A 25,734-nucleotide genomic window follows, 5' to 3' on the forward strand; every position below is an offset into this window, starting at 1 on the left:
GACTAATAACATTTAATCTTGATGATTATTCTTAAAATGAAAACTGTCTTGGAGAGTAAATCTTAGTCATAATACTAATACATAAATGACCAAGATTCTTTTAATTAGTTTTAATCTTAACCACCCATCTGAAGTATAACTGGAGGATAGAGAATATATTCAAGAGATAGTATAGATCATTGGAACATTCTTGTATTTAACAAAGTGAGACTTCAACATTTCTTGATTGTGCTGCCAAGTTATCCCTTGGTGGTTGTAGATAATATCTGCTGCTCTGGCAGCCTTAAATTCTTTCCATCCATATTTTACTTGGGTGAATGAAGGAAGACAAGGATTGAAACACAGAGCAAAACATAAGACACTTGAAAATAACCAAAAACAAATTATCATAATGATTGCATTTATATCAAGCTGTTGATTTTACAGGGCATACAAATGCATATTGCTCTCAATAATTTAACATACAGCTGAATTCTGGACCTAAGAAGGAGGAAAGGAAACAGAAAACTCACTCAATATATTCATTTAGAAGTGGCATCATTACCTGAAAAGTGGAATTAGATTACCTGCCAAGTGAATCCTAGCAGATAAATTATTCTGGATACAGTTCCTGTGAGAGACACTACCAAACTAACCCCTTTCTTCTCCTAAACCTATCAACATGGTCTGTGCTCATACGAGATTTTTCCGGTTTGTCTGGTTTTTTAGACTTCTCGAGACGGCTATCTAAACTGTTTCTAGAAACTTCAGGGATTTCTGTACTCAATTCAGAAGTAACGGAAGTTCCACTTTCAGATTCTTTGCTAGCTTTGCCTTGATTATCAGATTCTACAGTGTCCTTTTTAGAACCATTTGCAGTTGCTTTAGATTTTCCAATTGTCTGTACAAATTTCTTTAGATGTTTAATGAATTCAGGGTAAAGCTCAAGATTACAATGTCCACCACCACTTACCCACAAGGGTTCGTACTTTACCTTGCAAAGCTCCCAGAGCTGCTTCCCATGGGACACATCCACAACTTCATCTGCAGTCCCCTGGTCATGGAAAAATTATAATCATCACTACTGTTTACCAACTTCTGAAGAAAAGACACAATAAAAAGAACATTGAAAACAAATAATTGGGAAGAATGCGCGTGATGAATGGCTACAGTCTTACTGATAGTGCAAACTACTAGTTACGAGTATAAGACCTTTTACACTCATGAGAGGAGTGTTAGTAGCACACTCTAACACATTCTATAATTAAGTTTTATTGAGACTGAAAACTATAAAAACATGAATGGAACTCATTAAATAAGAAGTGAGATCTACAAAATTGTGATTTCCAATAAATTGTTGGAGATCCTACATTGACTAGTAATATGGTCAAATTAACATTTATAAGTGAGGCCAATATAGGATTTGATTTAGGCCATAACTCAAATTCTAAGGTATCAGATCAGAGTCTATCCTAGCTATTGTATCAGGCCATTATTGAACCACCCACAGATGTTTAGTCTTGTAAACTTCATGCTCAAGATGTCCATTCCTTGGTGTGAGGATGGTGTGTTGGAGATCCTACATCAACTAGTGATACAAGCTAATCTAGTGGAGTTAAGTTAGGCTTAAACCCACATTCTAAGTAAATTTCAGCCAATAATAAAGAGTGTGTTAAAAAAAGTGCGTTAGAACGCATATTGATAACTGCGGTTTTTCATTTGCAGTGGAAGTCTTTAACAGTTTTTTTCTTAAGGTAGTAACATATGGTTTACTATAAGTGTAAAATGATTTACACTGTCCATGGATTAAATCCAACAATGGCAAGTTACTTGACTTAATTAAGCATGTTCTAGCTATATATAAAAACGCATTGATTTGGTGGTCAACTTAATTTAAGCCTGAAAGAAAACCATAAGCATTACCAACAAAGGAAAAAAATGGACATGTAGCCCTAAAAGAACACATTAAATTCAAGGGGGAGGGTGGGGGAGAGAAAATCACTTACATGTATAACCAAAACAGGACATTTGACTGCACCAACTTTATCAATATTCTGCATAGAAGAAAAACAAACCATGTAAATATCCATATATCGAATGAAACAGATTGGAATAGAATCTGTTAAAAACTCTACCTTGTAAATATCAAACCAGTATGTCCGTTTTACGGGGTATAGTACTCTAAGTCCTGACAAAATTGGACTATGCAAGATAACACCTCTCAGTTCTGCTATCCGTGAAGCAAGATCAAGTGTCGGACCACTCCCAACAGATTGACCATACAATATCAATTGCTCATCTTCCACCCCGTATTGCTCTTTTAGGCATTTATATGCAGCATCAATATCTGCGTATGTATTACATTCAGTTGGCTGTTTCAACATACAAAAAGGATGACTGTTATTAACTTACAAGCAATAATGTCACTCTGAAAGAACCATCTACAAACAACACCATAGTATTCCGCATTAAAATATTGATAGCTCACTTTACAAATAAACAAAACTTTCTTTATTTGATAATGAATTGCAGATAAACTTAAAGTCATTGATCCCAGACTGCGCTTATAAATCCACATTTTTCCATAAAACTATTCAAGCAGTTTAAATAATGTCTTTTACATTCATAAACAAAAAAAAAAAAAACATTTGTGTTAGAATTAAGAATATTAAGATTCCTGGAATCTTCTTAGGGTAATGCTGTTATTAGTGTGGACTTGCAAGTAATCCTTCATTAGTACTTCACCAAATGATGGGTATAAACAGGTGTCAATGCCTTGTATTATAACACATCAGATTAGGGAAGACAATGGGTATTGGACCCAGTGGGTACCCGCAAAAATTACTCATGATGAGTAGGATAATTGCCCCATTTTATGGGTAGGGGGCGGGGTACAGGTAATTAATTACCTACAAATTTAAGGTACAGATGCGGGTACCTTAGTACCCAACCTGATCCATACCCTCACCAATAACAATAATAACAGTAACAAGAGTATAGAAGTGTATAAATATAGAAGAAATTTGTCAAAGGAGCCACAAGAACAATGCAACACATCTGAACAAATTATTTGGGGAAGATTAAACGCGTTTAGTTATCTTCTCAATTGAATCATGAAGTCTGTAAACCGTCGTTGGTGTTGGAATTGGATGTGGGGGTGCGAAACTGCAAAAGCTGAGAGGAATGGGATAAACTGGAGATAGATAGAAATAGTTTTTATTTTGATGTATATTATTTGACTGAATTTTATTATTTTTTAATGATGTGTAAATTTTTAATTGGATGTGCCTAAATGTGATCTGTTAGGTATGTGTCCATCTAAGAATTAAGAATTACTCCAATAATAATAATAAGTTTAGAACCTGCAGAGCTGCAGAGGTAAGAATACTGGCCTGTAAAGACTTGACAATTTTTTAATTAGGGCCCTGAACTATGGATATTTTTAAATAAGTCACTGAATTATTTTTTTTCAATCGGGCCCCTGAACTTGTATGTGTTTTTTAATTAGGTCCCTGTACTAATTAAAAAACGAATACAAGTTTAGGAACTTAATTGAAAAAAAAAAGTTCAGGGACTTGACTAAAAATATTCAGATAGTTGAAGGAAATGCAGATAGTGGAAGCAATAGGCCAGGTCAGGCCAAGCTTTGCATAAATAGGCCTGGCCTGTTATAAAAAATTAAGGCTTGGCCTGGCCTATTAGCCTATCACAGAAGACAAGACAATTCATTCAGGACAGGTGACAACCAGACATATCCTTGTCTTGGAAGTCTCAAGTGAGCACATGTGCTGCAGAGCAAGCAACAAAGGTGCATTGGATTGCAATGGCCATGTCATTTGGGTGGCTGACCAATCTTGAGATGATCGAGAAGATAATGGTGGTGGTGGTGGCGATTGAAAAAGTCCACTGACAAGCAGTGAAATGGTTACTGACAATCAAACGAGAAGGAGAAGGGGGTGAGAGAAACAGAAAGTGGATGGAAATCTTGGGTTTCAGTGGTCGAATTTCGTGCAGAGACAATGGGAAGGTCAATTGTTGAAAACTGAGGTGGTTTGGACTTTGGAAACAGTATACCAAACAAAAGAATTCAAATTAAGAAACTCAATAGCAGAATAGTGATGAGACAGGTCACGGAGGATGGCAAACCAAGCTCTAATATAATGTTAAAATTTCAGGGATTGGTTAAAGACTGAGGAAAGCAGAGACTAAGGCAACGAATAATCTGATTTTGATATTGAATTCATGTGATACAAAATACAAAGCATGAATATCTGTTTATACTAATACTAGACTCCTAATCCTAATAAAATAAGAAAATAAATCATGAAATATGAAAACCACACCTAAATTAGATAGTCTGAGATACTCTAAAAGACTGAAAGATACAGTAATGATATAGTAAGATACTTTTACAAAAACTAAAGGATTCCCTTTTGCCTCAATATTTATGTCTTTTGAAAATATCTTGCTACACAAGTCATGGCCAATGGTCATAACTTATGTCTCATTTCCTTTGTTTTTCAAACAAGTCCTGGCTAGTGGGCACAACTTCCATGAAGTCAACTTATATATATAGGGAATATGTAGGTGAGACTTGAGAGCAATTGGTTATTGTGAAAAGATAAATGCACACATGACTTTCATAAATGATCGCTACCTAACTTTTCATCTTGATCATCTATGTATAGTTGTATAATTTAGATTTACTGTCTTCACATTCTTAGAATGAGAACAGTTTATACACTGTTATGAGCAGAAAAATCAGCTCAAGTAATCCTAGACTTCAAGGACTAGGGACCTCCCAAAGAAAGAAAGAAAGAAGAAAAGGGATTCTATTTTCTGCTTGAATTTTTCATTACGTGTTGTTTATTTATAGGCAGCCAAAGTGCTAAGCTAATTCAAGCTAATTTCTTCTGCAGGTCCTAGAAGGTGCTGGCAATAACGGATTAAGGAAATATCCTAACAGAAAGATGCTTCTTTAGCAGACAGGATATTCCTCTAGCCACTACACATGCGCCAGCTCAGCGTCCCTTGTCAGACTCCATTATGAAATCCTTCAGGTATTGTGGCCTGGTGCTCTGCCTCTTGCTTCTTGGATGCATGATTGTCTCATCTTTGTCTGATAATTCCTTGCCCTTGTCTGTGCTGTGTATGGACTGATTCATAACATACACACACACAAAGTACAAGGTGGGAACTCTTATTTATTGTGAGAAATTAGAATACTTAATTACAACCTTTTAGATTAAAATTGACAGTTTGAATTGCATATTTAATTACTGATCTCATGTGATTTTCTTCCTTTTTAAATTTTAATTGAAGATCATGTGAAATTTGTAATTAATTATGAAATTTGAATCGTTAATTTTAAATTTTTAATCTAATAGTTGTAAATATATTGTCTAATTTCTTACAATAACTAAGAGTGTGTGTGTGTGTGTGTAATAAACGTAATAGACATTAAGATTTAAGAATATTAAAAAGTTGTGTAGATATACATCTGAATTCTACTGATAGAGTGATAGACTTGGATGGGCTGAAAATTTAGACTACTAACCTTTCCTGTTGACTGTCCATAACCAGAGTAATCGTAACTGTAGAAAGAAAAGTTATTAAAATAAGTCAATGAAATGAAATAAAGTAGTAGAACTAAAGGACATTTAAGGACAACATGGGAATATTGTATATGTGACATCTGAGAATAACAAAAGCATTCCCATATGCACTTTTAAATTTCATGTAATTGTATCCTATAAGTAGCCAAGAACCAAGACAACTTTATTTCTTATATTTACAATTAGAGAAATTCAAGACAAATATATACTGAGGAAGATAAATAAATTGCAGTATAGGATAGCAAACTGATGAAAAATAAAACAGCATAGAAGAACATTACAAGCTATCTTTTGCTGTATAAACAGCATACACACACAAACTCCCAATGAATGATTAAAAAGAGTGCATATAATATGACACTTGTGCTTCCATAAAATTTATTTTAGTTGGTATACTCATTCTTCATATCTTTTGGGCCTATTTAGGAGAAGGAGGAAGGAGGGAAAGATAGGGGAAATCAATACTACTAATATCAATGAATACAAAATTAGTAAAGGATGATGCCAGTAATAATTACCAAGAGTACAGACTACAGTCATAAATTATCATAGCTAACAAAATTTTAAGCAGAGGATGGTTGTAAGGTTCCTGATATTGATTTAACAAAATAATATAGCAGAAACTCAAGATGTAATATTGTTCAGTTCATACTTTTACCTTAAACAGAACCAAGTTTTGCTAAGAAGTATGGGAATAATCATGATGGAAAATACATTTCCAATATGAAAGATGATTGCCATGTGAAATTGGACCAAAGTAACTATTCTCTATAAACGAGTATGACTCAAGTGAACAAGAGTTATCTCTCCAAGAGACTCATTAATCACAACTTGAGGCCAAGTATGTCTTCAAGATAGTTACATTTACCGGTATAATTGTATAAATAAGTTGAATTATTAGTGAATTATTCAAACTTGACTCATCAAATGCTCATTCAAGCTTGTTAATTTATTAGCTTGAGCTTGATTATATAGATGATTCAACCTTAAATATATCATTTTTATGTTCAAATATTCTTTTATTCTCTTTTGTTCTTATTTTTATCTTATCCTCTAACATGAAAATATATATTAAATACTTAATTAATGTGCTTAAAATTATTAAAAGAAAAACACTTCCCTGCTCAAGTTATGAATGAGATAAATAAGCCAATCTTAAGCTTTATATTTTTCTAACAAGTCAAACTCAAGATTTAAATTTGGTTGATTTAAATGAGTCAAACTTGAGTACCATATTATTTTGGTCAGCAAAACTTGAACTTAAAGTTTTTGACTCAGTTTGACTCATTCACACCCCTAGTCACAATGTACAAAAATATCAATTTCCCTGAGTGATATCCAGTAACTGAAATTGTCTCGTGAGTTAACAATAAGTAACTACAAAAATAATTATTTCATTAAAAAGTTCTAACATAATCTATATAGTGGAACAAATAAAACATAAATTATTCAAGGCATTTTTCTCAAAAATATTACAGTCTTAAACAAGAGTATTGTTATCGGTTTATGATTTAACTTTGGAAAGGTCACTTCTAGAATCTAAGTTGTCTGTTGAAGAACTTTGCTTGAATCCATAAATAATTTGCCAAAAAAAGACATCTGAGAAAATGAGTGAGTTAAAGAAATAGAGAAGATCTCAGTGAGAATTACAAATGATAGAGGGTTTGTGGCCTGAGAGAAGTGAGAAAAGTTGTAGAACCAATAGTTGTGATGGACAAACCATGACCATTTCCCATTAGGATCCTGTCAAAGCTCTAAAATGGAGTGCCATGAAGCAATCTTTTGGATTTAGGAGTAACAGGATGAGTTGTTCTTGAAATCAGACACCATGTTTCTGTGGAAAGATCCTCAAGACCAGCAGGTAGTGCATGACCTAATCTTAGGTCACAGGGAAGAGCCAGCTTTGAAAAGTCACAAAAGCGAGTGGAGGAAATGCTTGGAGAGATGTTCTGCCTATATGATAAGAGGGCGTGAAGCAATTGTTGGATGAAGCAGACCTAAATAGAGATTGTAACCTGTATCAGTGAATCAATAGCAGGATAATGAGCTGGAGTGTAGTCAGGATAATGAGCAGGGGAGCATACAGAATGGCCTGAGCTCCATGTAGCAGGACAAAATCCATAGTACTGAGAAGATTTAAAGCAAGGAGAATATCCATGAGATTAGCAGTAGTGGCATCTGGCATCATGCCCTACAACCAAAAGACCACCCTTGGCCTCTGTAACAGCCAAAGTGGCTACCTCCTCCACAAAAGGAACCATGATGTCCGCCATAATACTGGATCCAGCTCCTCTTAAAGAGAGCAACTCACTTAGAAGGTAAAGTAACAAATCTCAGTCATTGATTACAAAATCTTGAGTAATTGGACCAGGTGTTTGTGGAACTGCTGCTGGAGGCAAAAAGGAATCAGAACCTTGAGTAAGGTTGATTGAAAGTGCATCAGCTAGTACAGCTTTCTAGCTCTTCTTAAGCCGCCCTCCTGATCAAGGAGTCGGTTGACTTCCTTGATAAGGAAAGCATCAAATCTACCACTGACTGCAGCAGGGAAAAAATCATACTCATTTGGGAGTCCTCCTGAATTGGTCCAAGATGATCTAGAGGAGAGACTGAATCTCCAATAAAAAGCAAGAAATGGAATCAAGAATGACTTTTATTCTTGAGGCAGTGCAGCTCAGATCTAAAGTGACAAGATTTTGCTAGTATTTGTTCAAGAAAAAGGTTATGGATCTCCTCCCAAACTTGCCAAGAATGAATACACCCGTCAACCCAGGGAAGAAATGAATTAAAACATAAGGCTGGAGCCAGGCTAAGAGAACAGAACTCTGCTGCTCCTACTCAACATAGGCTAAATTCACTAGGCCTTGACCATGATCTTCTTCTGTTCTGAATCTGAAAGGAATTGTTTGATTTCCTACATAGTTTGTAGTTGGTGGCCTTGGATATTACCTCTTTGTTGATTCCAGTTGAGAAAATTTTTCTTGTCTAGTTTGATAGGGATTGTGTGGGAAAATGTAACTAGTACAAAATATGGGGCTTCTAGAAAATGGAAACGATGTTGATGGAATGTCATGGTACCAGGACAAAAAAACAGGTTTGATACCATATTTTTCAGCATCGTAGACTGAAAAGCTATTCGATAATGTTAGTATTCGAAAGTGTCATCTCTGATGCAAAGACTGAAACTTATATAGTAACTGAAGCTGTAACTGCATTGAGTTCAGCTACAACAGACTGTAAAAAACTACAGTAACAGTCTACAACTAACAAACTAACAGCAACAGGACACAACAAAACTGTAACAGTAAAAGGTTGCACCTAACAAGCATAACAGTAATAGAACATGTAACAGTAACAACACATAATACTGTATTGTGTATACACTGCCATGCTATGACGTACATAGGTTAAACATTCAGTATCATAAAAAAGAATAAATCATTCACAACCTTGGTCAATAAAAACAATAACTGGCCATATTCTAAAACATGTCAGCATCAAGAGCTACTGAGATAGTAAGTTCCAATTTCCTAGTTACTAATAACTATGACACAGGTACATGTTATAAGCAGCCTAATCTCTGCACCGTAAAAACGAAGACAACAAGGCAAGTTCAGCTCTTCAGAATAGCAATACTAAGAAGACACAAACAGAACTTTCAAGTTTCAACACCACAAAGATAGATAACAGGTAAGCATCGATCCACTCAAAACTTTTCTTTTCACCATTATCTTTTATGCCAAAAACCATCTTAACAGGAAAAGAATGTTCTTCCAGCAATCAAATTTTCCATTACTGTGGCTGACTTCTCTAGAAAAAGTTAAACCACCTTCCTCTTAAACATCGCCACCCTCATTTTGATTCCCCAACTACCCTTTACCCAAAGAAAACAGAACCTTCCTTAAACCACTTTTTTCCCTTCAGAACCATCACAGAAATAGCATCACCATTACCAATTCCAACTCCAATCATAAAACAACATCATTAAAAAGTACAGAGAAAAGCAGGAGCAAGCAACCGGAGCTTAATCAAAAGAAACTCACCCAGATGCTTAATTTAACATAACAATAATCATATTTTTTAGTAAAAAAAGGAAGCAACTTAACACTTTAATTAACTAAAACTCAAAAAGTAAGAAAAAAAAAGAAAAAGAAAAGCAAACCAATTAAATACAGACCAGAACATTCTGATTCCTCCAAGATCATCCCAGACACAACCAATTAATGCAAACAACACTCAAACCAAAAGCAATCACAGCAACATCAACATCAAGCTAAGTTATTCACCAAAAAAAAAAAAAACATCAAGCTAATTTTTTTCAACAAAAAATACAAAAAAAGGAAATTATTACAACAACAACAACAACAAAGCCTTATCCTAATAGGTGAGCTCAGCTACATGAATCACAAGACAAGACGAAAAGAAAATTATTAAAATACAAAAAAAGGGAAAAGTACCCCATAACATTGAGGCGAAGCCTGTTGCTCAATTCAACGAAAAGTTCGAACATTTGGCCCAAATCCGCGGCATTCCCGTGAGAATAGAGCATGGTGCAGGTGGGTCTATGGTACTTAACGTACAACGCCACGATTTCGTTGCCTCGGCGCGTGCGAAGCTTAAGCACGTCCACGTTGTCCTTGCTCGGCACCTCCGGAATGGCGAGGCGCGGCGGCGCCGGCGCAGGGTCCGAGAAGCCGCCACCCTCGGCGGCGGCGACCACCGTGTAGGACGGTGGGTGCGGCGGGAAGAAGGCGAACTTGGCGGCGATCGAGGAGGTGACTCCGCCCATGGCGGCGATGACTCATACAGGCTGCGCGTCACGGCGGCGCGTGGGTTTTGAAAATTGTGCTCTTTTGGTGGTGTTGGTGTTGGTGCTGGTGGAGTTCTTTCTTATTATATTTTTGTGAGTAACTTTTTTGAATTTCTAAGTTCTTAGAGAGAGATAGAGAGAAGAAAGAGACTGTTCAGTGTTGTTGTTGGTGTATTTGTCGACTCAGCTTTGCTTTTATGACATGGGATTGACAACAACAACAACAACGTACGTGCCTAGATAACTATAATAACGTATGTATCTATGGGTACGCTGTATATTTTGTTTAATTACTCGTTCTCACAGTTACAAAAAATTTAGTACCAGTACTATTGTAACTAATTCTATGGTAGGTGTAAGTTGTATTAAATTATAAGTATAGTATTTAAAAAGTGTAAAATAATGTAAAAGTAATAAAATTATGATTTATTTAAAAAATAAAAAAATATTGAAGATAAAAATTAAAAAAAAATAAAATTTAATATTTTTAAGAAAATATTTCAAGTAGTATTAAAAAAATACTAAAAATTATTAAAAAAATATTAATTTTTTATCAAACAATTAAATAAATTTTTCAACTAGTATAAAAATAACTAACTAAAATATCTTTCTAAACAAAATTTATAACTAAAAGAGATTTAGCAAGACTATGATTTGCTTTAAAACATCTTCTAATTATAATTTATTAATATATTTTAATTAAAAACAAATAAATATGTATTAAAATAAATCTCACAAACATTTACTAACATATTGAATACATATTTGTTTTTAGCTAAAGCATGATAACAAATTACATTATCGATCAATCTATTTTTAGATAAATTTTAGTTGTAACCTATTACAAATTGCTACTTAAAAATACATGTTTTTTTTTTTTAGTTTTTACACATATTTTTAATCTGTTAAAGTATTTTTGATAATAATTAAAAAAAATAAAATGATATGTATTGAAATTAAAAATGATTAAAGTTATATATGTAAGAATTAAAAAAGGGATATTTTTAACTGTAGGAATTAAAAGAGAAAGTCTTTAATTATAAAATCAAATTATTATCAACAACTTATTGATTTGTGCGGTATTGATTTTGATCCTTTCATACCAATAACATCTTAATAAATCGATGAGTAATTGAGCTTATATTGTACGTGTTCTTATCGCAAATTGTTATGTGTCCTCTCTTCAATTGCGTTTGGTATCATATCATGTTTCATACCAAACCCATCGTCTCTCAGTCCAATCGTAAATTTAAATATGTTAATCAATCACGCCTGAGTTAATTAGTGGATAGTTAAGTTAATTTAATTTGGTTATTTATAACTGTGATTTTTATTGGGATTATTAAAAATAAGAATTTGGTTTTAGAGGGTTTTATTATTTGAATTTATTGATGTAACTCTCAAAGTGTAGAACCGGTTGTTATATAAGAGTTGAGCTTATTTTTTATAACAAATTTGAGCTTTTCTTATGATATATAAGAATTGAGTTTATAACATTTAGAATAGAACCGGTTGTGACTTGGAATTTAGGATATTAAAGTATAAAATTTCAGGCTCAATTCTGTAATTTATATATATTGCTTAATGTGTTGTTTATCCAAATTAAAAAATATTCTTAAAAAAATACCATGATGTTGTTGAGTTATCTTTGGAAGGGTGACTTTAAATGGATACAGTTCTTCTTAATAATTTGGAGAGTTTTCCTTTTTTTTCCGGTTATTCTTCAAATTTATTTTGTTCAACGTATTTTCCGTACTAGACCTTGAACGAAAATAAAACAATGTTCCATTTCCTATAATGTTGCCTCAATTGCTAAGAAGTGGCAATAAAATAAAAGTCTATCTTATACAAACATATTATTGGAGGGGAAATTTTCTGAAAGTAATATATCTATAATGTGGTTTATTTTTTTTATCTAAATAATAATTGAAAAATAAATATACTGATATATACTTTGTATATAATTTTTTGTTTGTTTTAGTGATGGTCTTGTCCTTTCAAGAATTAAGTGTAAAAGTAATAAAGACTTTATGCATTTATGTTTAAAAGTATTTTCTTTTGTCGGATTCTATTTCAACCGTAGTCGTAAAAAATTGACTCAATAAAGCTGAAAAAGCATAACTAACTAAGAACAAAAAATATAAGGACAATTTTTCTTTTTCTTTTTTTCATTTCATTCAGATTACTGGATTTAAATTTGATCGAAAGCAGTCTAAATCTTCGATCATACTGTCTACCACGAACCAATTAATTTTTTTTTATTTTGCCATATCAGATTATATTATTTTAATTGAATTAAAAATAAAAATATTAAAATTTGGGATTGAGTTTTGAGATGGGGAAGTAGGAGGTTAGGAGGTTGGCTGGAAAAAAAAATGAGGGTTTGTGTTTTGAGATAGATGAATATTGGGTTTTTGATATGGGGAACTGAAGCGAGGAAGGCCTAGGGTAACCCAAAAAATACAGCCTTAGAGTTTTAAGATAAGAAAGTGAAGAGGAAGAGGATAACAAAAAAAAAAAAAAATACAGGGTTGGAGTTTAAGACTGAGGAGTGGGGCGGATAAAAGTGACTGAAAAAAAAATGAGAATGTGGGTTTTGAGATTAGGGATTGAGCAAAGAAGGATAGTTGGAAAAAAAAGAGTTGATAAGTTCTTTATAAGTGATTTGGAATAGTTTTTAATAATTAATTTAATGTGACTAAATGAATAATTTGATAGTGCAGTTGTATCTAATATTTGGATGAAGAATTTTAGTATTTTATGATGGTCTAATCCGATTCAAGTAATATTATTGTCTATGACAAAAGATACATGTAATCTTTAAAAAAAATTGGTTAAAATATCAATGTAAAATAATTTTATACTTAGGATACATATGAAATAAACACTAAGTTTATAATATTCACACATTTTGCTCAATCAATTTAGCTAGATGAACCTTTCTATACTTTGTGTAAAATGAGTTTTTATTAATGTAAAAATTACCAAACCATGACAGCACAAATTTTTTTGCATATTGTTGAGAAAAACTCAGTTTTACATCGACTAGAAATAAAATCAAAATAGGATATATAAGTAGAAGATAATTGTCATCCTATAAATTAACTTTTAAGATTAAATTAAATTCAAACCTACATTTTAAGATAGTATTAGAATCTATTATAGATCCATCAAACGGATCATCCACCATGTCATCCACATACTAAACTCAAAAATATTATAAGTAAAAGATAATCAATATCTTATGAAGTTATTTTATGAACTAACTTTTAGAATTAAGTTAAATTAAAATTTACATTTTAAGAAAGAAACATCATATTAGATATAAGTAGACTTCTTATTAAAAAAAAAAGAAGAAGAAGGAAATAAGATTGATAAGGATGAAAGTGAGATCCGTTGACTTGAATTGATTACAACTATTATCATTTTTCCATATCATAATATAATTGATTCTATCATCATTTTTCTCACGTTATAACAAAATTGAGTGTTATTATGACATTGAACTTTGAAGCAATACTTCCGTTGACATTTCGATTGTCAATGAGAAAGTTAAAATACTTACTCCTTGGGAGTTGTGATTATATGAGCCCTGTTTCCCATAAGTTTGAAATAAGTGAATATGTGTATGTTTTGGCTTAAAAAAGAGGGAGATGGTATTTCTTCCTGAAACTAAAGTCTTGAATTATGTTAACACTTGTTTGAATATGGAATATGACATTTATATATAGAGAGAGAAGTAAGGTTGATCGTTCAATTCAAAAAAAAGAAAGGTTAATCATTTGATTGGAATATATGACATAATCTCTCTCTCTCTCTCTCTCTCTATATATATATATATATATAAATTTGAGTTAGGACAAATTTATTAATATATTATAGTTTAAAAAGTCAAGTATCATAGAATCTCAAATAACCAACCCATTTCTGTGCTGTTTGAATATATGTATATAACTACTAAAATAGTAAAATTACTTCGAAGTTGTTGAAAACTGAGATTGTCCACTAATTATTTTACTCATTTTACACATGACGTGAAGGATTTTTTTTAGCTAAAATATACATTTTTTCTATAAAATTAAAAATATTCATTTTTGATCTCCTATAATTTTTTTGTATTTTTTAGTCCCCATGAAATAAAAATATATCATCGTTGGGCTATAAAACATTGGGATCTCTCAGCTGCATTTATACTATAATAATTGAACTAACATGATTCTTTTCTTCTCCAATTCATTAAATCATTTGATGTGACACTTTTTTTAGGTTTTTTTTTGGTCAATTACATTGAGAGAGAGAAGAGTGTAATAGAGAATGATCTATTTTGTATTTAAATTAGATTATAAATAGATAATTTATTAAAAAGTGTACCCGTTGATGATTTCTTGAAGCATAAAAATTAAAATAACAATTGACCAAGTCAAATTTGTATCTAGCCGTCTTTTCAACCCAAATTTCAAATACAAAATCATACATGTGTGTTTCTCTTCTTTCACCAAATCTTTCATATTATTTATATTTTCAGTGCTAGCAAAAATATAATAATATTCCACCTTTTTGAAATCAATTAATCATTTAATAATATTAAATTTTCTAATTTAATTAATCATCAAATATTAAAATAATTTCTTTAATAGAGATTAGAACACTTGTTTGTGTGTGACCCCGTAGGTTCAATACTAAATCGGTAATATATTAATCAAATTAATATATTAATCAAGGTAGGCGTCTAGTAACATTTCTTAACGTCCAGATAACATGAAGTAGCATTTTTACTTTCAAGAATCATTAGAAGAGTAGTATAATAATTTCTTTCATCTTTACAGCTCTGAGTTAACTCTAGAGCATGGTATTACTGTCAAATCCTTTTGAGTTAACTCATAATGACTTAAGAAACTCATTTCTTCTTTCATTTAACTTTTGTGCTCATGATATAATTTTATTCATAGAGCTCAAACTCATTACCAAGAGTTGATGGATTCTTTCTTGATTAATCATTAATTTTACAAGTATTTAATCATATCCAATATACATTCAACAAGTGCTCTAAAATATTAGGTGTCTAGAATCAAAATACAACAAATAATTTGTTAATTACTATGACAATCTCAGATCAAAGAAAGTTATTATACTTCTTCTTGAGAATTTTCTATTGATAGTTTATGGTAAATTTTAACCATTATAAAATTTCAATTGTGTCAGTTCAATGATCACATCAACATGTGACTCATCTATATATACAAATTAATAAATGAGATTTATTAATATTTATCCAATAAATACTATCACATATATATTAATCTATCCGGATTATTGATATCCTATTTATAATAATCCTATGGTCAAGAACAGTTTAGATTAAAATTAGAACAAACTTATTTTTCATTATCATAATCTCTATTATAATAACGCGTCTTTAATTTTAATCAAAAACATTATCAAATGAACCATTTGGTCAAATAGTAAAATATGACAATGAAAATAAAATAATACTTTATTATTAAAATTAGAATTGATTACATGATGACCTAGATCGTGGACATACAAATTTATTCCCAACAGTTCTTGTAAAAAATTTAATATTTTTTAATTCTTATAAAATTAAAATATATCATTATTTTGATTTAGAATTGAGCTAAGCTAATCCTAACCTAACTCTATTGGAAACGGTATGTTTCAATTACAGACACTAAGAACATATGAAACTTTTTGTAGAGATAAAGAAACAAACATTTCTAATTTTATAGTAACGGACAATATATTTTAATCTATTTTTTATATGTAAGGAAATTTTTGTTTGAGTTGAGTATAATCACTCATATAATAAACTATATTTTCAAATATTTAATGTAATATATACACAAAATTTAAATTTGAGACTAATAATTAAGTTAAAATAATCTGATGTTAAATGATTTTTAGGTCGATGATACATTAATTATATTATTTGTCTCAAAACATAATTTATTTTGAGAAAATAAAAAAAAAGATTTTTAAGGTGATTAAAATAATTTTTATGTTCTTTAAAAAATAATAAGTTTTATGTTCAAAATATATAAATTATTAAAAATAAATTTATCTCTATATTTAAAAATTAATTATATTTTATCATCAAAATAAAATCAAAATTAATTTTAAAACTAATATTAAAATATTATTCTGAAATTTAAATTAGTTTTAATATTATTTATTTATTTCAACATCAATTGCTTAAAATTATTTCTACAGAAAAATAAGTTAATCAACCCCTTAGATAATAGATATTCTCTTTTCTCCATTATTCAACCTGACACATCTTGATTATTGTGGATGGTGTCCTCTGTTTCAATAGCACCAAAACATCTAAATTTAATTCCATTCACTTTCACTTATTTAAAACTAAACGATATTGAGGAGAATAAAGAAGCTACGCGATAAAATAAATTTGCAATCGACTAAACTCCGTGGGCTGTGGTGGCAGAGTTGCTACCAAACTTTCTTATTTGAGTAAACATTTAAAATATAGGATAAAATAAGTTTACAATCGATAAAACTTGAAAAAAATATTAATTTCTTTCTCATAATTTTTTATTAATTTAATTTATGTAAAAATAAAATATAATTTTTATCGGTTCTTGATGATAATTATGTTAGATGATTTCTTTACGTGACTAATGAATTTGATTATTTTATATTTTTATCTTTCCAACTAAGATACTAAAACTCATTTTTGATTCATTTTTTTTCTTTAATTTCATCTGAAAGTGCGATAAAATCTTTTAGGAAATGATGAAAAATTTTAATTTTTGAAAATTTTTAACTATCATAGATTATTTAATTCATTTTGAAGGTTTTAATCGTCATAAATTAATTGATTTATTTGTAATCAAATTACATATGTAAGTCTATTGATCACATAAAATTAAGAATTATCGTTAAGAATATATATTTTATTTTTATAGAGATCAAATTAATATAAAAAAAATTATGAGTGTGAATTAATAATTTTTAAATTTTATAGGGATCACAAACATATTTTAACCTAAAATAAACGATCAAATTTTCAAAAAAACATGATTTATTTTAGGAGAAATAAAAAAGTTAATTGTTGAGGTCATTAAAATTATTTTTATGTGAAAAAATATATAAAGCGATAAACATATATTTGTGTTTACATTTTAAAAGTAGTTTTATTTTATTATAAAAATAAAATAAAATTTAAAAATATTATTGAATATGGTTGTGCTATCTTCACAAATCAGTCTCAGCATGTGAAAGTAGACATGTCCACGTGCTCTTTAGTGACATCTCTCTGAAATGTCGCACCATAAAATTTGCCATTCTCAAACAGTCTTAAATTACAAAACAACCATTTTTTTCTTCTTCTGAAAATATTTACTTAATTGGGGGGGGGGGGGGGGGGGGGGGGGGTTAGGGAGTCAAAAATTCGTTTTAAAAATTGTTAATTTTTTTATCGATCGTGAAATTAAACCATAAGATATGCAAAATGTGAGAGAAAATATAGTTTATATTATAAAAAGAACAAGGATGTGACGTTAAATAATGGTACTTGTCAAAACCGCCAAATAAAGAGAAGACATGAAGTTGAAGTTGATAATTTAGGAAAAACCATTTTAAAGAGACAATTATATTAATTATTAAACATTCATGAGTGAGGCAGTAAGGAATTATGTCCCTTTGTTTATGATTTTTGTCGAGTATTCATATATCATGGAAGAGATTGGATTCTCCCACAACACGATCGTTGAAACCGTTAGATGAATATTCACTATTCATATTCTAAATACAAATTTTAGCTCAGTGTCATCCAATCAACTGATTAGAGACTAATCTCGTACAGAGATTGAATATGAAGTTTTTTTTGTAAATATAACGAAATTTTATATAACTGCATCAACCCTAGGTTAATAGACATCTTTGTTTAATTGAATAAATAAAAATATTCATATTAATATGTAATTAAAATTTTCTAATTTAATGACATGATCATAAATAAAAATATTCATATTAATATTCATCTTTGTTTAAGACTATCATTTATTTCTATTCTATTATTTTATAAATGAAATAATCAAAATAATTTGATTACAAGTAAAAGTGTTATTTTTCATTATTTTCATGAAAATCTCAAAGAAAAGGAATAAGTAATATATGATTTTTATAATTATAATCAGATATATAAATAAAAAATTAAACTAATATACAAATACCTCATAAATATTCAACTATTTTTAAGAATCGGATAAACTTGCTCCTTTAGCATTTGAAATTCAGGAAAATGTTTGGCTAGAGGAGGTGCCCTCGTAGCTTGCCCCTCTTGTTCAATCTGATGTATTGAATAAATTTTTGCCAACTTTTCCTCAAAAAAAAAAATATCGAAAGAAACTTTAAATGTTAAATATATTTAGAAAAATAGTTATTAATTCTTGAAAACTATTCTTTATTAATACATTAACGAAAAACTTTAAGTTGTTAAAATCATTTTCTTAATTAATAAGTTGTAATCGTCATTTGAACTTTATTCTCTATATGAATCTAAATCCACGAATGAAATCGAGATAGCGGAAACGGAAAAAAGAATGAGTATATGCTCTTTGTCCATATTTTTTTTATTGTTAATCCTCCTAGTTAAAAGATATTTATATTTAGAATTCGACTTAAAAGGTAAATAAAATATGACTAATAATTATTTATTTTCACTCTGGTCGAACTCAGATAGTTTTAAACCTTTATTATAGCAGCATATTCTCATTTGTGGGAAAAGTGTTTTATCTTGTTAATAAATTAGATAAACATGAATATGGGTACCGCAGCTTTTAGACTTATTAAATTCACCTAATCAAGGGAACGAACCAAAGTCTATATATTCCGATTGTCAAAGCCTTGCTTGTAGTCTTTATTTTCTGATATTATTGTATACTATTAATTTAGCATAATCTTACGTTAGTGATAATTATATTTGAATTATATTCAATTCAAAAGTTATACCTAATTCTCATATATATATATATATATATATATATGAGTTTTTCATGTTTTGGATTAATTAAGGTTCAGCTTCATCTTTGGTTGGTAATTCGTGGAATACATTGGTCGGCTGGGATTTCATCATCAATTGATTGTAAGAATTGGTTTGGTGTCGGTTTCCTTTTGTGTTCGGTTTTCTTCCTCAATTAATGAGATGGTGATAAGGCCTCAATGTAGTTTTATTCCTCATTTGCATTTAGGGTTCCAATGTCAAGCACAACAGAAAGTGACAATTAATAAGTACTTGGTCTTAGATTTTAAAATGGAATTTATATTTAAGTAAAAAATGCAGGCATCACAGTTTAAAGATGAAAAGCTTACACCTTGTAGGATGTTCTCCATCTACAAAGAAAGAAAGTGAGCTTTCTTCAAATAGTTTATACAAGAAAGTGTTTGGTTTTCTTTATGTAAAAAAATTCATTGCAGTCAACTTTTTTTCTATAACTAGAACAAAAAATTGACATATTTGCAGGAGTGAAAAAATATTAAACTTTTTAAATTAATTACATATTAAAATAAAATAAATGCTTAAAGCTTCCACCATTGTCTCCAATTGATGTATCCAAGTACAAACCTCTTGGCTCTACATGGAGGAATGCTTGGAGACCATGGATAAAGCCCTCAGAAGAAGCAATAGCTCGCAAAAAGTTTCATGTTGTATTCTTTAACAAGAATAAACAAAACTACTGCAAGAAGAGTGAAATTATTCATCGTCCACTCCAAGAACTTGTCCAGAGAGAACATATCATAGTAGAGCCTACACCACAGACAAGGTATGACTACATCCACACCCCCTTTGATGCTTACAAGGCCCTTTCAACAGATGCTATTGTGCCATTGGAAATCCCTACTTGGACAAGACCAGTGTACCCCAACTTGGTAAGAATGACTCCTCATTGAATGATCAGTGGAATTCCAAGAACCGCACGTCCATCCATTGAGGAAGTTGGAGATTGGAAAAAGAAGGCTCTGATCATAAGCCTGGATCCATTCTCTAAGACATCCAAGTACTCTCCGCTTGCAGAACCACTCAGAATTGACCCATCAAAAAAGAATTCAAATTCTCTAGTCCAAGAATGTCGACATCTAGTGCCCTCGCACAAGGTTCCTTCCCCTTAACCCTCTTGCTCTTAGACCTTCTCAGAAGGATCTAGATATGATAGGTGGGATCCTCAAATAGTTGTATGTAGCTGATCAAGCAACAACCTACTCGCCTAGTCTCCACATCAGTAAGTCCACTTATATAGAATTGGTACCAAACAGGAGCTACCCTAGGTTGCCTATATGCGATGAAGGCAAAAAGAAGAACTTCAAGCTCTACTTCAACATGGAAATGCCTAGCAAAAAACAAAATGTTCAATTGCCCAACTATCCAAGGGACTAAAAGACCTTGACTGTTGCGTATAACAAGAGTCTATCATTTTGATGATACTGAGGCATGCTTTGTTAAGAACTTTGATAATTACTTCATATAGAGTCTGATGAAAATGTCAATCATCTTCAACCATAATGTCTTCGACCTTGGCAAAATGACTTAAGCAAAGCTCGAAGCCCAGGTCAAACATTTATGTGAGAAAAAAAAAAAAAAAAACAGACAGGGCTCAATATGAACAAACATGGAAGGCAAGTCTTGCAGCCGAGGAAAAATCCAAAAAGAAGGATAGTGCTAAGAGGAAAGATGAAGCAGATGTTGCTCAGGATCAATCCAACAAAGTTGTTCCTGAGCAATCTGTTGCCACTAAAACCACACAGGAAGTGGATGCATCCATTCCTACTTTGATTGATGAAGCACTAGTAAACAAAGTTGGTGAGGATATGACTAAACCCAAGCAGCCAGAAACCTCACATGAAGCTACGTCCAAAGATACTGCTAATGTCATAGTTGATACCACTACCTCTAGGCCCACTCCCATTAACTATGCACCTCAAAAAGTTGAAGAGAAAGAGAACAAGAGAGAAACACAATTTTGATAGCGTCCATCCTTTGCTTAGCAAATTTATATAGATATATTTCATTGTAAATACTCTCTTTGAGTGTTAGAATTTATGATTCTACAAACTGTTGTTTGTGAAAGTTATAAGTGTTTAATGACAAAATAATCCTTGTGTGTTCTTAGATTCAGGAAGAGTCTAAAGGTTGTACTAGTAGAAACCTAAAAAATATTTGTAAGCCAAGAGTAGCATGACATAATAGTAGTTGTAATCAAGATTGAATAGCAGTGAACCAGTATAAAAATTAAGTGTTTTTACTATTTTCCTTTAAGTTTGTCAAAGTATTTTTAAAGTACACTATTGACACATCTTTGCACACAAGTTTACTTCAAACCACTATTTATAAAACACTGAACGACAATTCATTGCTTTATGTGAAAACATAAGACTTGTCACTGGATGACAACCTTTGTGAACTTATAATTGTTTATTAAAACATTTCCATTGTGAAAAGTTATCAAAGTTTATCTAACATACTATTCAACCCACCTTCTAATATGATTTATTATATTTCAAGTCAATCCAAGCACATATTGTTATTTTTATTCTGAGGTTTTTCCCATGATTAGGAATGAGCATTTCAATTTGATCTAGTCTATTTTACTATTTGTTATGTTTCGTTCTTCACTTTTCCTTTGATTTTTTTCCCTTCCTTTCTTTGCCTCACCAACTGACTTGGAATATGTTCTTGTCCTCCAATCTTTTTCTTCATCTCTCATGTTCTCTCCCTCTCTCAATATCGATTAGATTTGTGGAAAAGATATATTTTTATTTAAATTACTAAAGTTAATAGGCAAGATAATAATATAAATTTAAATTTTATAATATATGCTTTTTTCAGTTATTAATATTTAAATTACAAAGTAAAAAATACTATAAGAGAATTGAATATTTTACATGAAAAAACATTAATGTCTAAATTATTATGCATAAATATTTTATATAATTTACATAATAATATAAGATCTCTGTATTTTTTGCATTACTTTTTGTCGTGTTCAATTTTGTTAGAATAACTTGTTCAAATATAAGGTCTGAATTTTTTTATAGAAAAAAGTGGAATATTATCGATAATTTGTAATCAAACTAAACACATAAATTAAGAGAGTCTAATTTAAAGTTGATTGAATAAAGTGTACTAGTTATTGTAAACCTCCAAATATACTTGTCTTCAACTTCTACAAAGGAAAGAATACTACAAGAAGACATCTCAAGGTCTGGCCACCCCACAAATATTACATGTTAACAATGTGTATCAACTCTCTAAACCAGAAAATATATAGCCCACGATTAAAAACTTTCTTATATTTTCCTTGCAAATAGTCTAATAGTCTCAATGCCTTAATTTATAACGACCCTTCACTACTGTGTACTTGTGCCCACCATTTTGCTTGCGTCCATCTTCAACAATGAGAAGATATCGTCAGTTTGTTGGCTCCTAGTAGCATTGAGAAGAACATTTGACTGGGTAGGACAAATCATTGTCATCATTGGTTTATGAATCAATTATAAAATAGATGAACAAACCTCCATCAATGTGTTCGATATCTGGCTTTTCTTGTGGCCCAATTATCGGATTTGTTGGCTGTTGTGAAATATTTGCAGTGGTGGTATTAGCACTAAAATCAATTTTTGACTTTGCATTTTCTTCATGTTGAAGGAGCAAGAACAAGGTTGGTGAGTGAAGGGGTTGGAAACACCCGCTGCTAGCCAGTATAAATAGTGTGTCATTGTATGGTTGCACAAAATGCTTAACCCGAAAACTTGTTTCATTGATTTTAGCCTGAAAAAGTTCATTTCATTTTTTTTTAATTCTTATTATCTTCTAGTAGAAGTATTATTAATTATTTTACCCTAACATATCCATAGTCCAAGAGCCAAATGGGACTGTAACATTCAAAACCTTTGGTTCGTTTGACTTTGACTTCTAGACTACGAGAATGATTAAGTTTTCTAGAAATACTTCTAACAAAAAATAATAAGAGAAAAAAATGAAATAAGATTTTTCATAGGCTAAAATCAATCAAACAAGTTTTCAGGTTGAGCATGTGCAACCATACTTTGAAGTAATCAATGATAAAAATATAAAACCTCTCTCTTTCACTCTTTTCTTTTGTGTTGTCATTCTAGTGTTGTGGTTTCACCAATGACATGCTATTTGCACTGCCCAACAGTGGATGTTTCCAACCCCTTCACTCACCAACCCTGCTCTTGCCCCTGCAACGTGTTCGATTGGAAAGCAAAAATTTAATATTTTAAGTAATAAAATAAAAAATGGAAAGATAATTAAGTTTAATTTTCAAATATGAACATAAAAATAAATTTTCAAACAAACATTTAACATTAAAAGAAAGTTTGAAAATAGTTAATAATTTATTAATTTTTAAAAAATTGACACAGTTATTTTTTTGGACCAGTCATAGTTTCAAAATTAACATAAAAAACAATTAAATGTATATTTTGAATTTTTAAATTCGGAAAATAATATAATGGAGTAAATATTTTTCTTCTTCAAAATAACAATCTGAAACAGGAAGATAATTAAAGCTTTGTCAATTTTAATTTAACAAATATAATCTTTTAAGATAGTTAGTCATTTAATTTTTTTAAAATAAATTATAAATAACAACGAATTCATTGAATTGTATATATAAAATCATTCATTTATGCAAAAAAATCAAAAAATATTTTTTAACATAAAAGGGAAACTTAAAAATCATTTAATAAGGCAGTTATTATAAAAGAATACAAATGATAATAAACTATAATAAAATATTATAAATAAAATTTTAAAAATAATTAAGAATTTAAATATTATTAAAATTAAAAAATAAATACTAAATGATATTGAAGTGTATAAAATATTTTTTTTTCAAAATTACAACAATAATAGAAAGATATTTAATGCTCAGATTTGAAATCTTACCATAAAAAAGTAATTTTTAAATAAAAAATTACCATAAGAATAAAGTTTAAAAAATATTTAATTGATTGTTTAAAATTGTTTTTTTATTTTTTCTCAAAATTCTTAAATTGTAAATTTTTACACCTTCTTTTATGTTTATTTCTTATTTAAAGATTATTTTACGAAAAGATTTCAAATATCAACTTTAATTAGGTTTTTAACTTTCTATTCTACATTTTTGAATTTTGAAAAGAAAAATAGTAATAATTATTTTTTATTTTTGTAAAGAAACTTTTTATAAATGATTTTGTTTACCAACATGTCATTAGTTCATGTGGAATCGAGTTTGTTTTCTTTAAGGAAGATCTTGTCTCGTGGACTAAAAAAATGTAGTTGAAAAATTATAGGTGGATCAATTAGGATTATAATGTAATAATGACCCAAAAAAATCACCATTTCCTTTTTTCTGAAATAGTAAATTATTTCAAGTATACCTTTTTTTCTTATTCAACATCTATCTTTTTACCTAAAAAATATCTACTTTTATATTTTTAAATATTTAGATTATTAATTATTTTACAAACCTTCCTTTTATGTTAATTTTAAATCTCCAATTTAATTATTTTCTTTTTTCATTTTTTATTACTTAAAATATTGCATTTTTGTTTTCAAACATATTGACCAAGAATAAAGTTAGAGAGTGAGTGAACGAATTGAAACACCAATTGGGTAGTGTAATGTTGTTCGACACCAATTGAAGTGAGTGGAGGTTTATGATTTATAAATAGTGTGACATTGTAAGAAGAAACCAAGAAAGATAAAAACATAAATATAAAAGATAAACGTGAAAGAAAAAGGTTTTATCATTGATCAATTCATTAGAAGATTAATGCATAGTTACTTAGCCTGAAAAGAGTTGTTGCACTCAAGTGCACTCTCTACTACTACAAAAAAAGTCCTTTAACGATGATTAATAGAGGCATTCAACGACGGTTATAACCCGTCTTTATATTTAACGTCGTTAAAAGTTGAGATATTTAACGACGGTTAAAAAATAACCGTCATAGAATAATTAAGTTTTCTAAGATGGTTGTTACCAAACAATCGTCTTACAAAGTATCCTTTCTAAGACGGTTGTTATCTAGGACTGTCTTAGAAAGTCTTAGGAAGAAGACTTTTACATTAAGCATTCTGTACATATTCTATTGGAAATTTTTTTATGATTGGTATATAGACCAATGTTAGAAAATCGAAGAAGTATTTGATTGGTTAATGTTATCTTTGTTATAAAAAAAAGTTTCTAAGTGCAAGGACTTAAGTGAATTTTGACGTATACCATTTTGATGGCAAGAAGTTTAACAAGGCTAAAATACTTAGCACGAGTCCAGGATGTCGAAATGATCGTGATT

At 30.2% G+C, this 25,734-nt stretch overlaps 1 protein-coding gene across 2 annotated transcripts; it reads right to left on the reverse strand.

Moving 5' to 3' along the window:
• Positions 1–369: 369 nt before the first annotated feature.
• LOC100793536 (alpha/beta hydrolase domain-containing protein 17C) lies at positions 370–10,618 on the reverse strand. Of its 2 annotated transcripts, XM_006603921.4 has the most exons (6): positions 10,049–10,587; positions 5,537–5,573; positions 2,115–2,351; positions 1,986–2,033; positions 974–1,033; positions 370–880 (listed from the first exon to the last, which is right to left on the reverse strand). In XM_006603921.4, exons 1-6 carry the CDS (start codon positions 10,378–10,380, stop codon positions 623–625), a joined length of 972 nt encoding a protein of 323 aa, XP_006603984.1. In that variant the 5' UTR covers positions 10,381–10,587; the 3' UTR covers positions 370–622. The 2 variants fall into 2 exon arrangements, with proteins under 2 accessions (XP_006603984.1, XP_003553261.1); XM_003553213.5 differs by having other exon boundaries at positions 370–1,033; positions 10,049–10,618.
• Between the last annotated feature and the right edge of the window lie 15,116 nt (positions 10,619–25,734).

The sequence above is a fragment of the Glycine max genome, chromosome 19 (genome assembly GCF_000004515.6).
Source record: "Glycine max cultivar Williams 82 chromosome 19, Glycine_max_v4.0, whole genome shotgun sequence".
NCBI lineage: Eukaryota > Viridiplantae > Streptophyta > Magnoliopsida > Fabales > Fabaceae > Glycine > Glycine max.

Coding starts and splice junctions, on each gene's coding strand:
- LOC100793536 (XM_003553213.5), bottom strand. CDS start 10,380: ATGGGCGGAGTCACCTCCTCGATCGCCGCCAAGTTCGCCTTCTTCCCG. Junction 5,574..10,048: donor CTTCGCCTCAATGTTATGGG/GTACTTTTCCCT, acceptor TTCTTTCTACAG/TTACGATTACTCTGGTTATG. Junction 2,034..2,114: donor ACTGGTTTGATATTTACAAG/GTAGAGTTTTTA, acceptor TCTTCTATGCAG/AATATTGATAAAGTTGGTGC.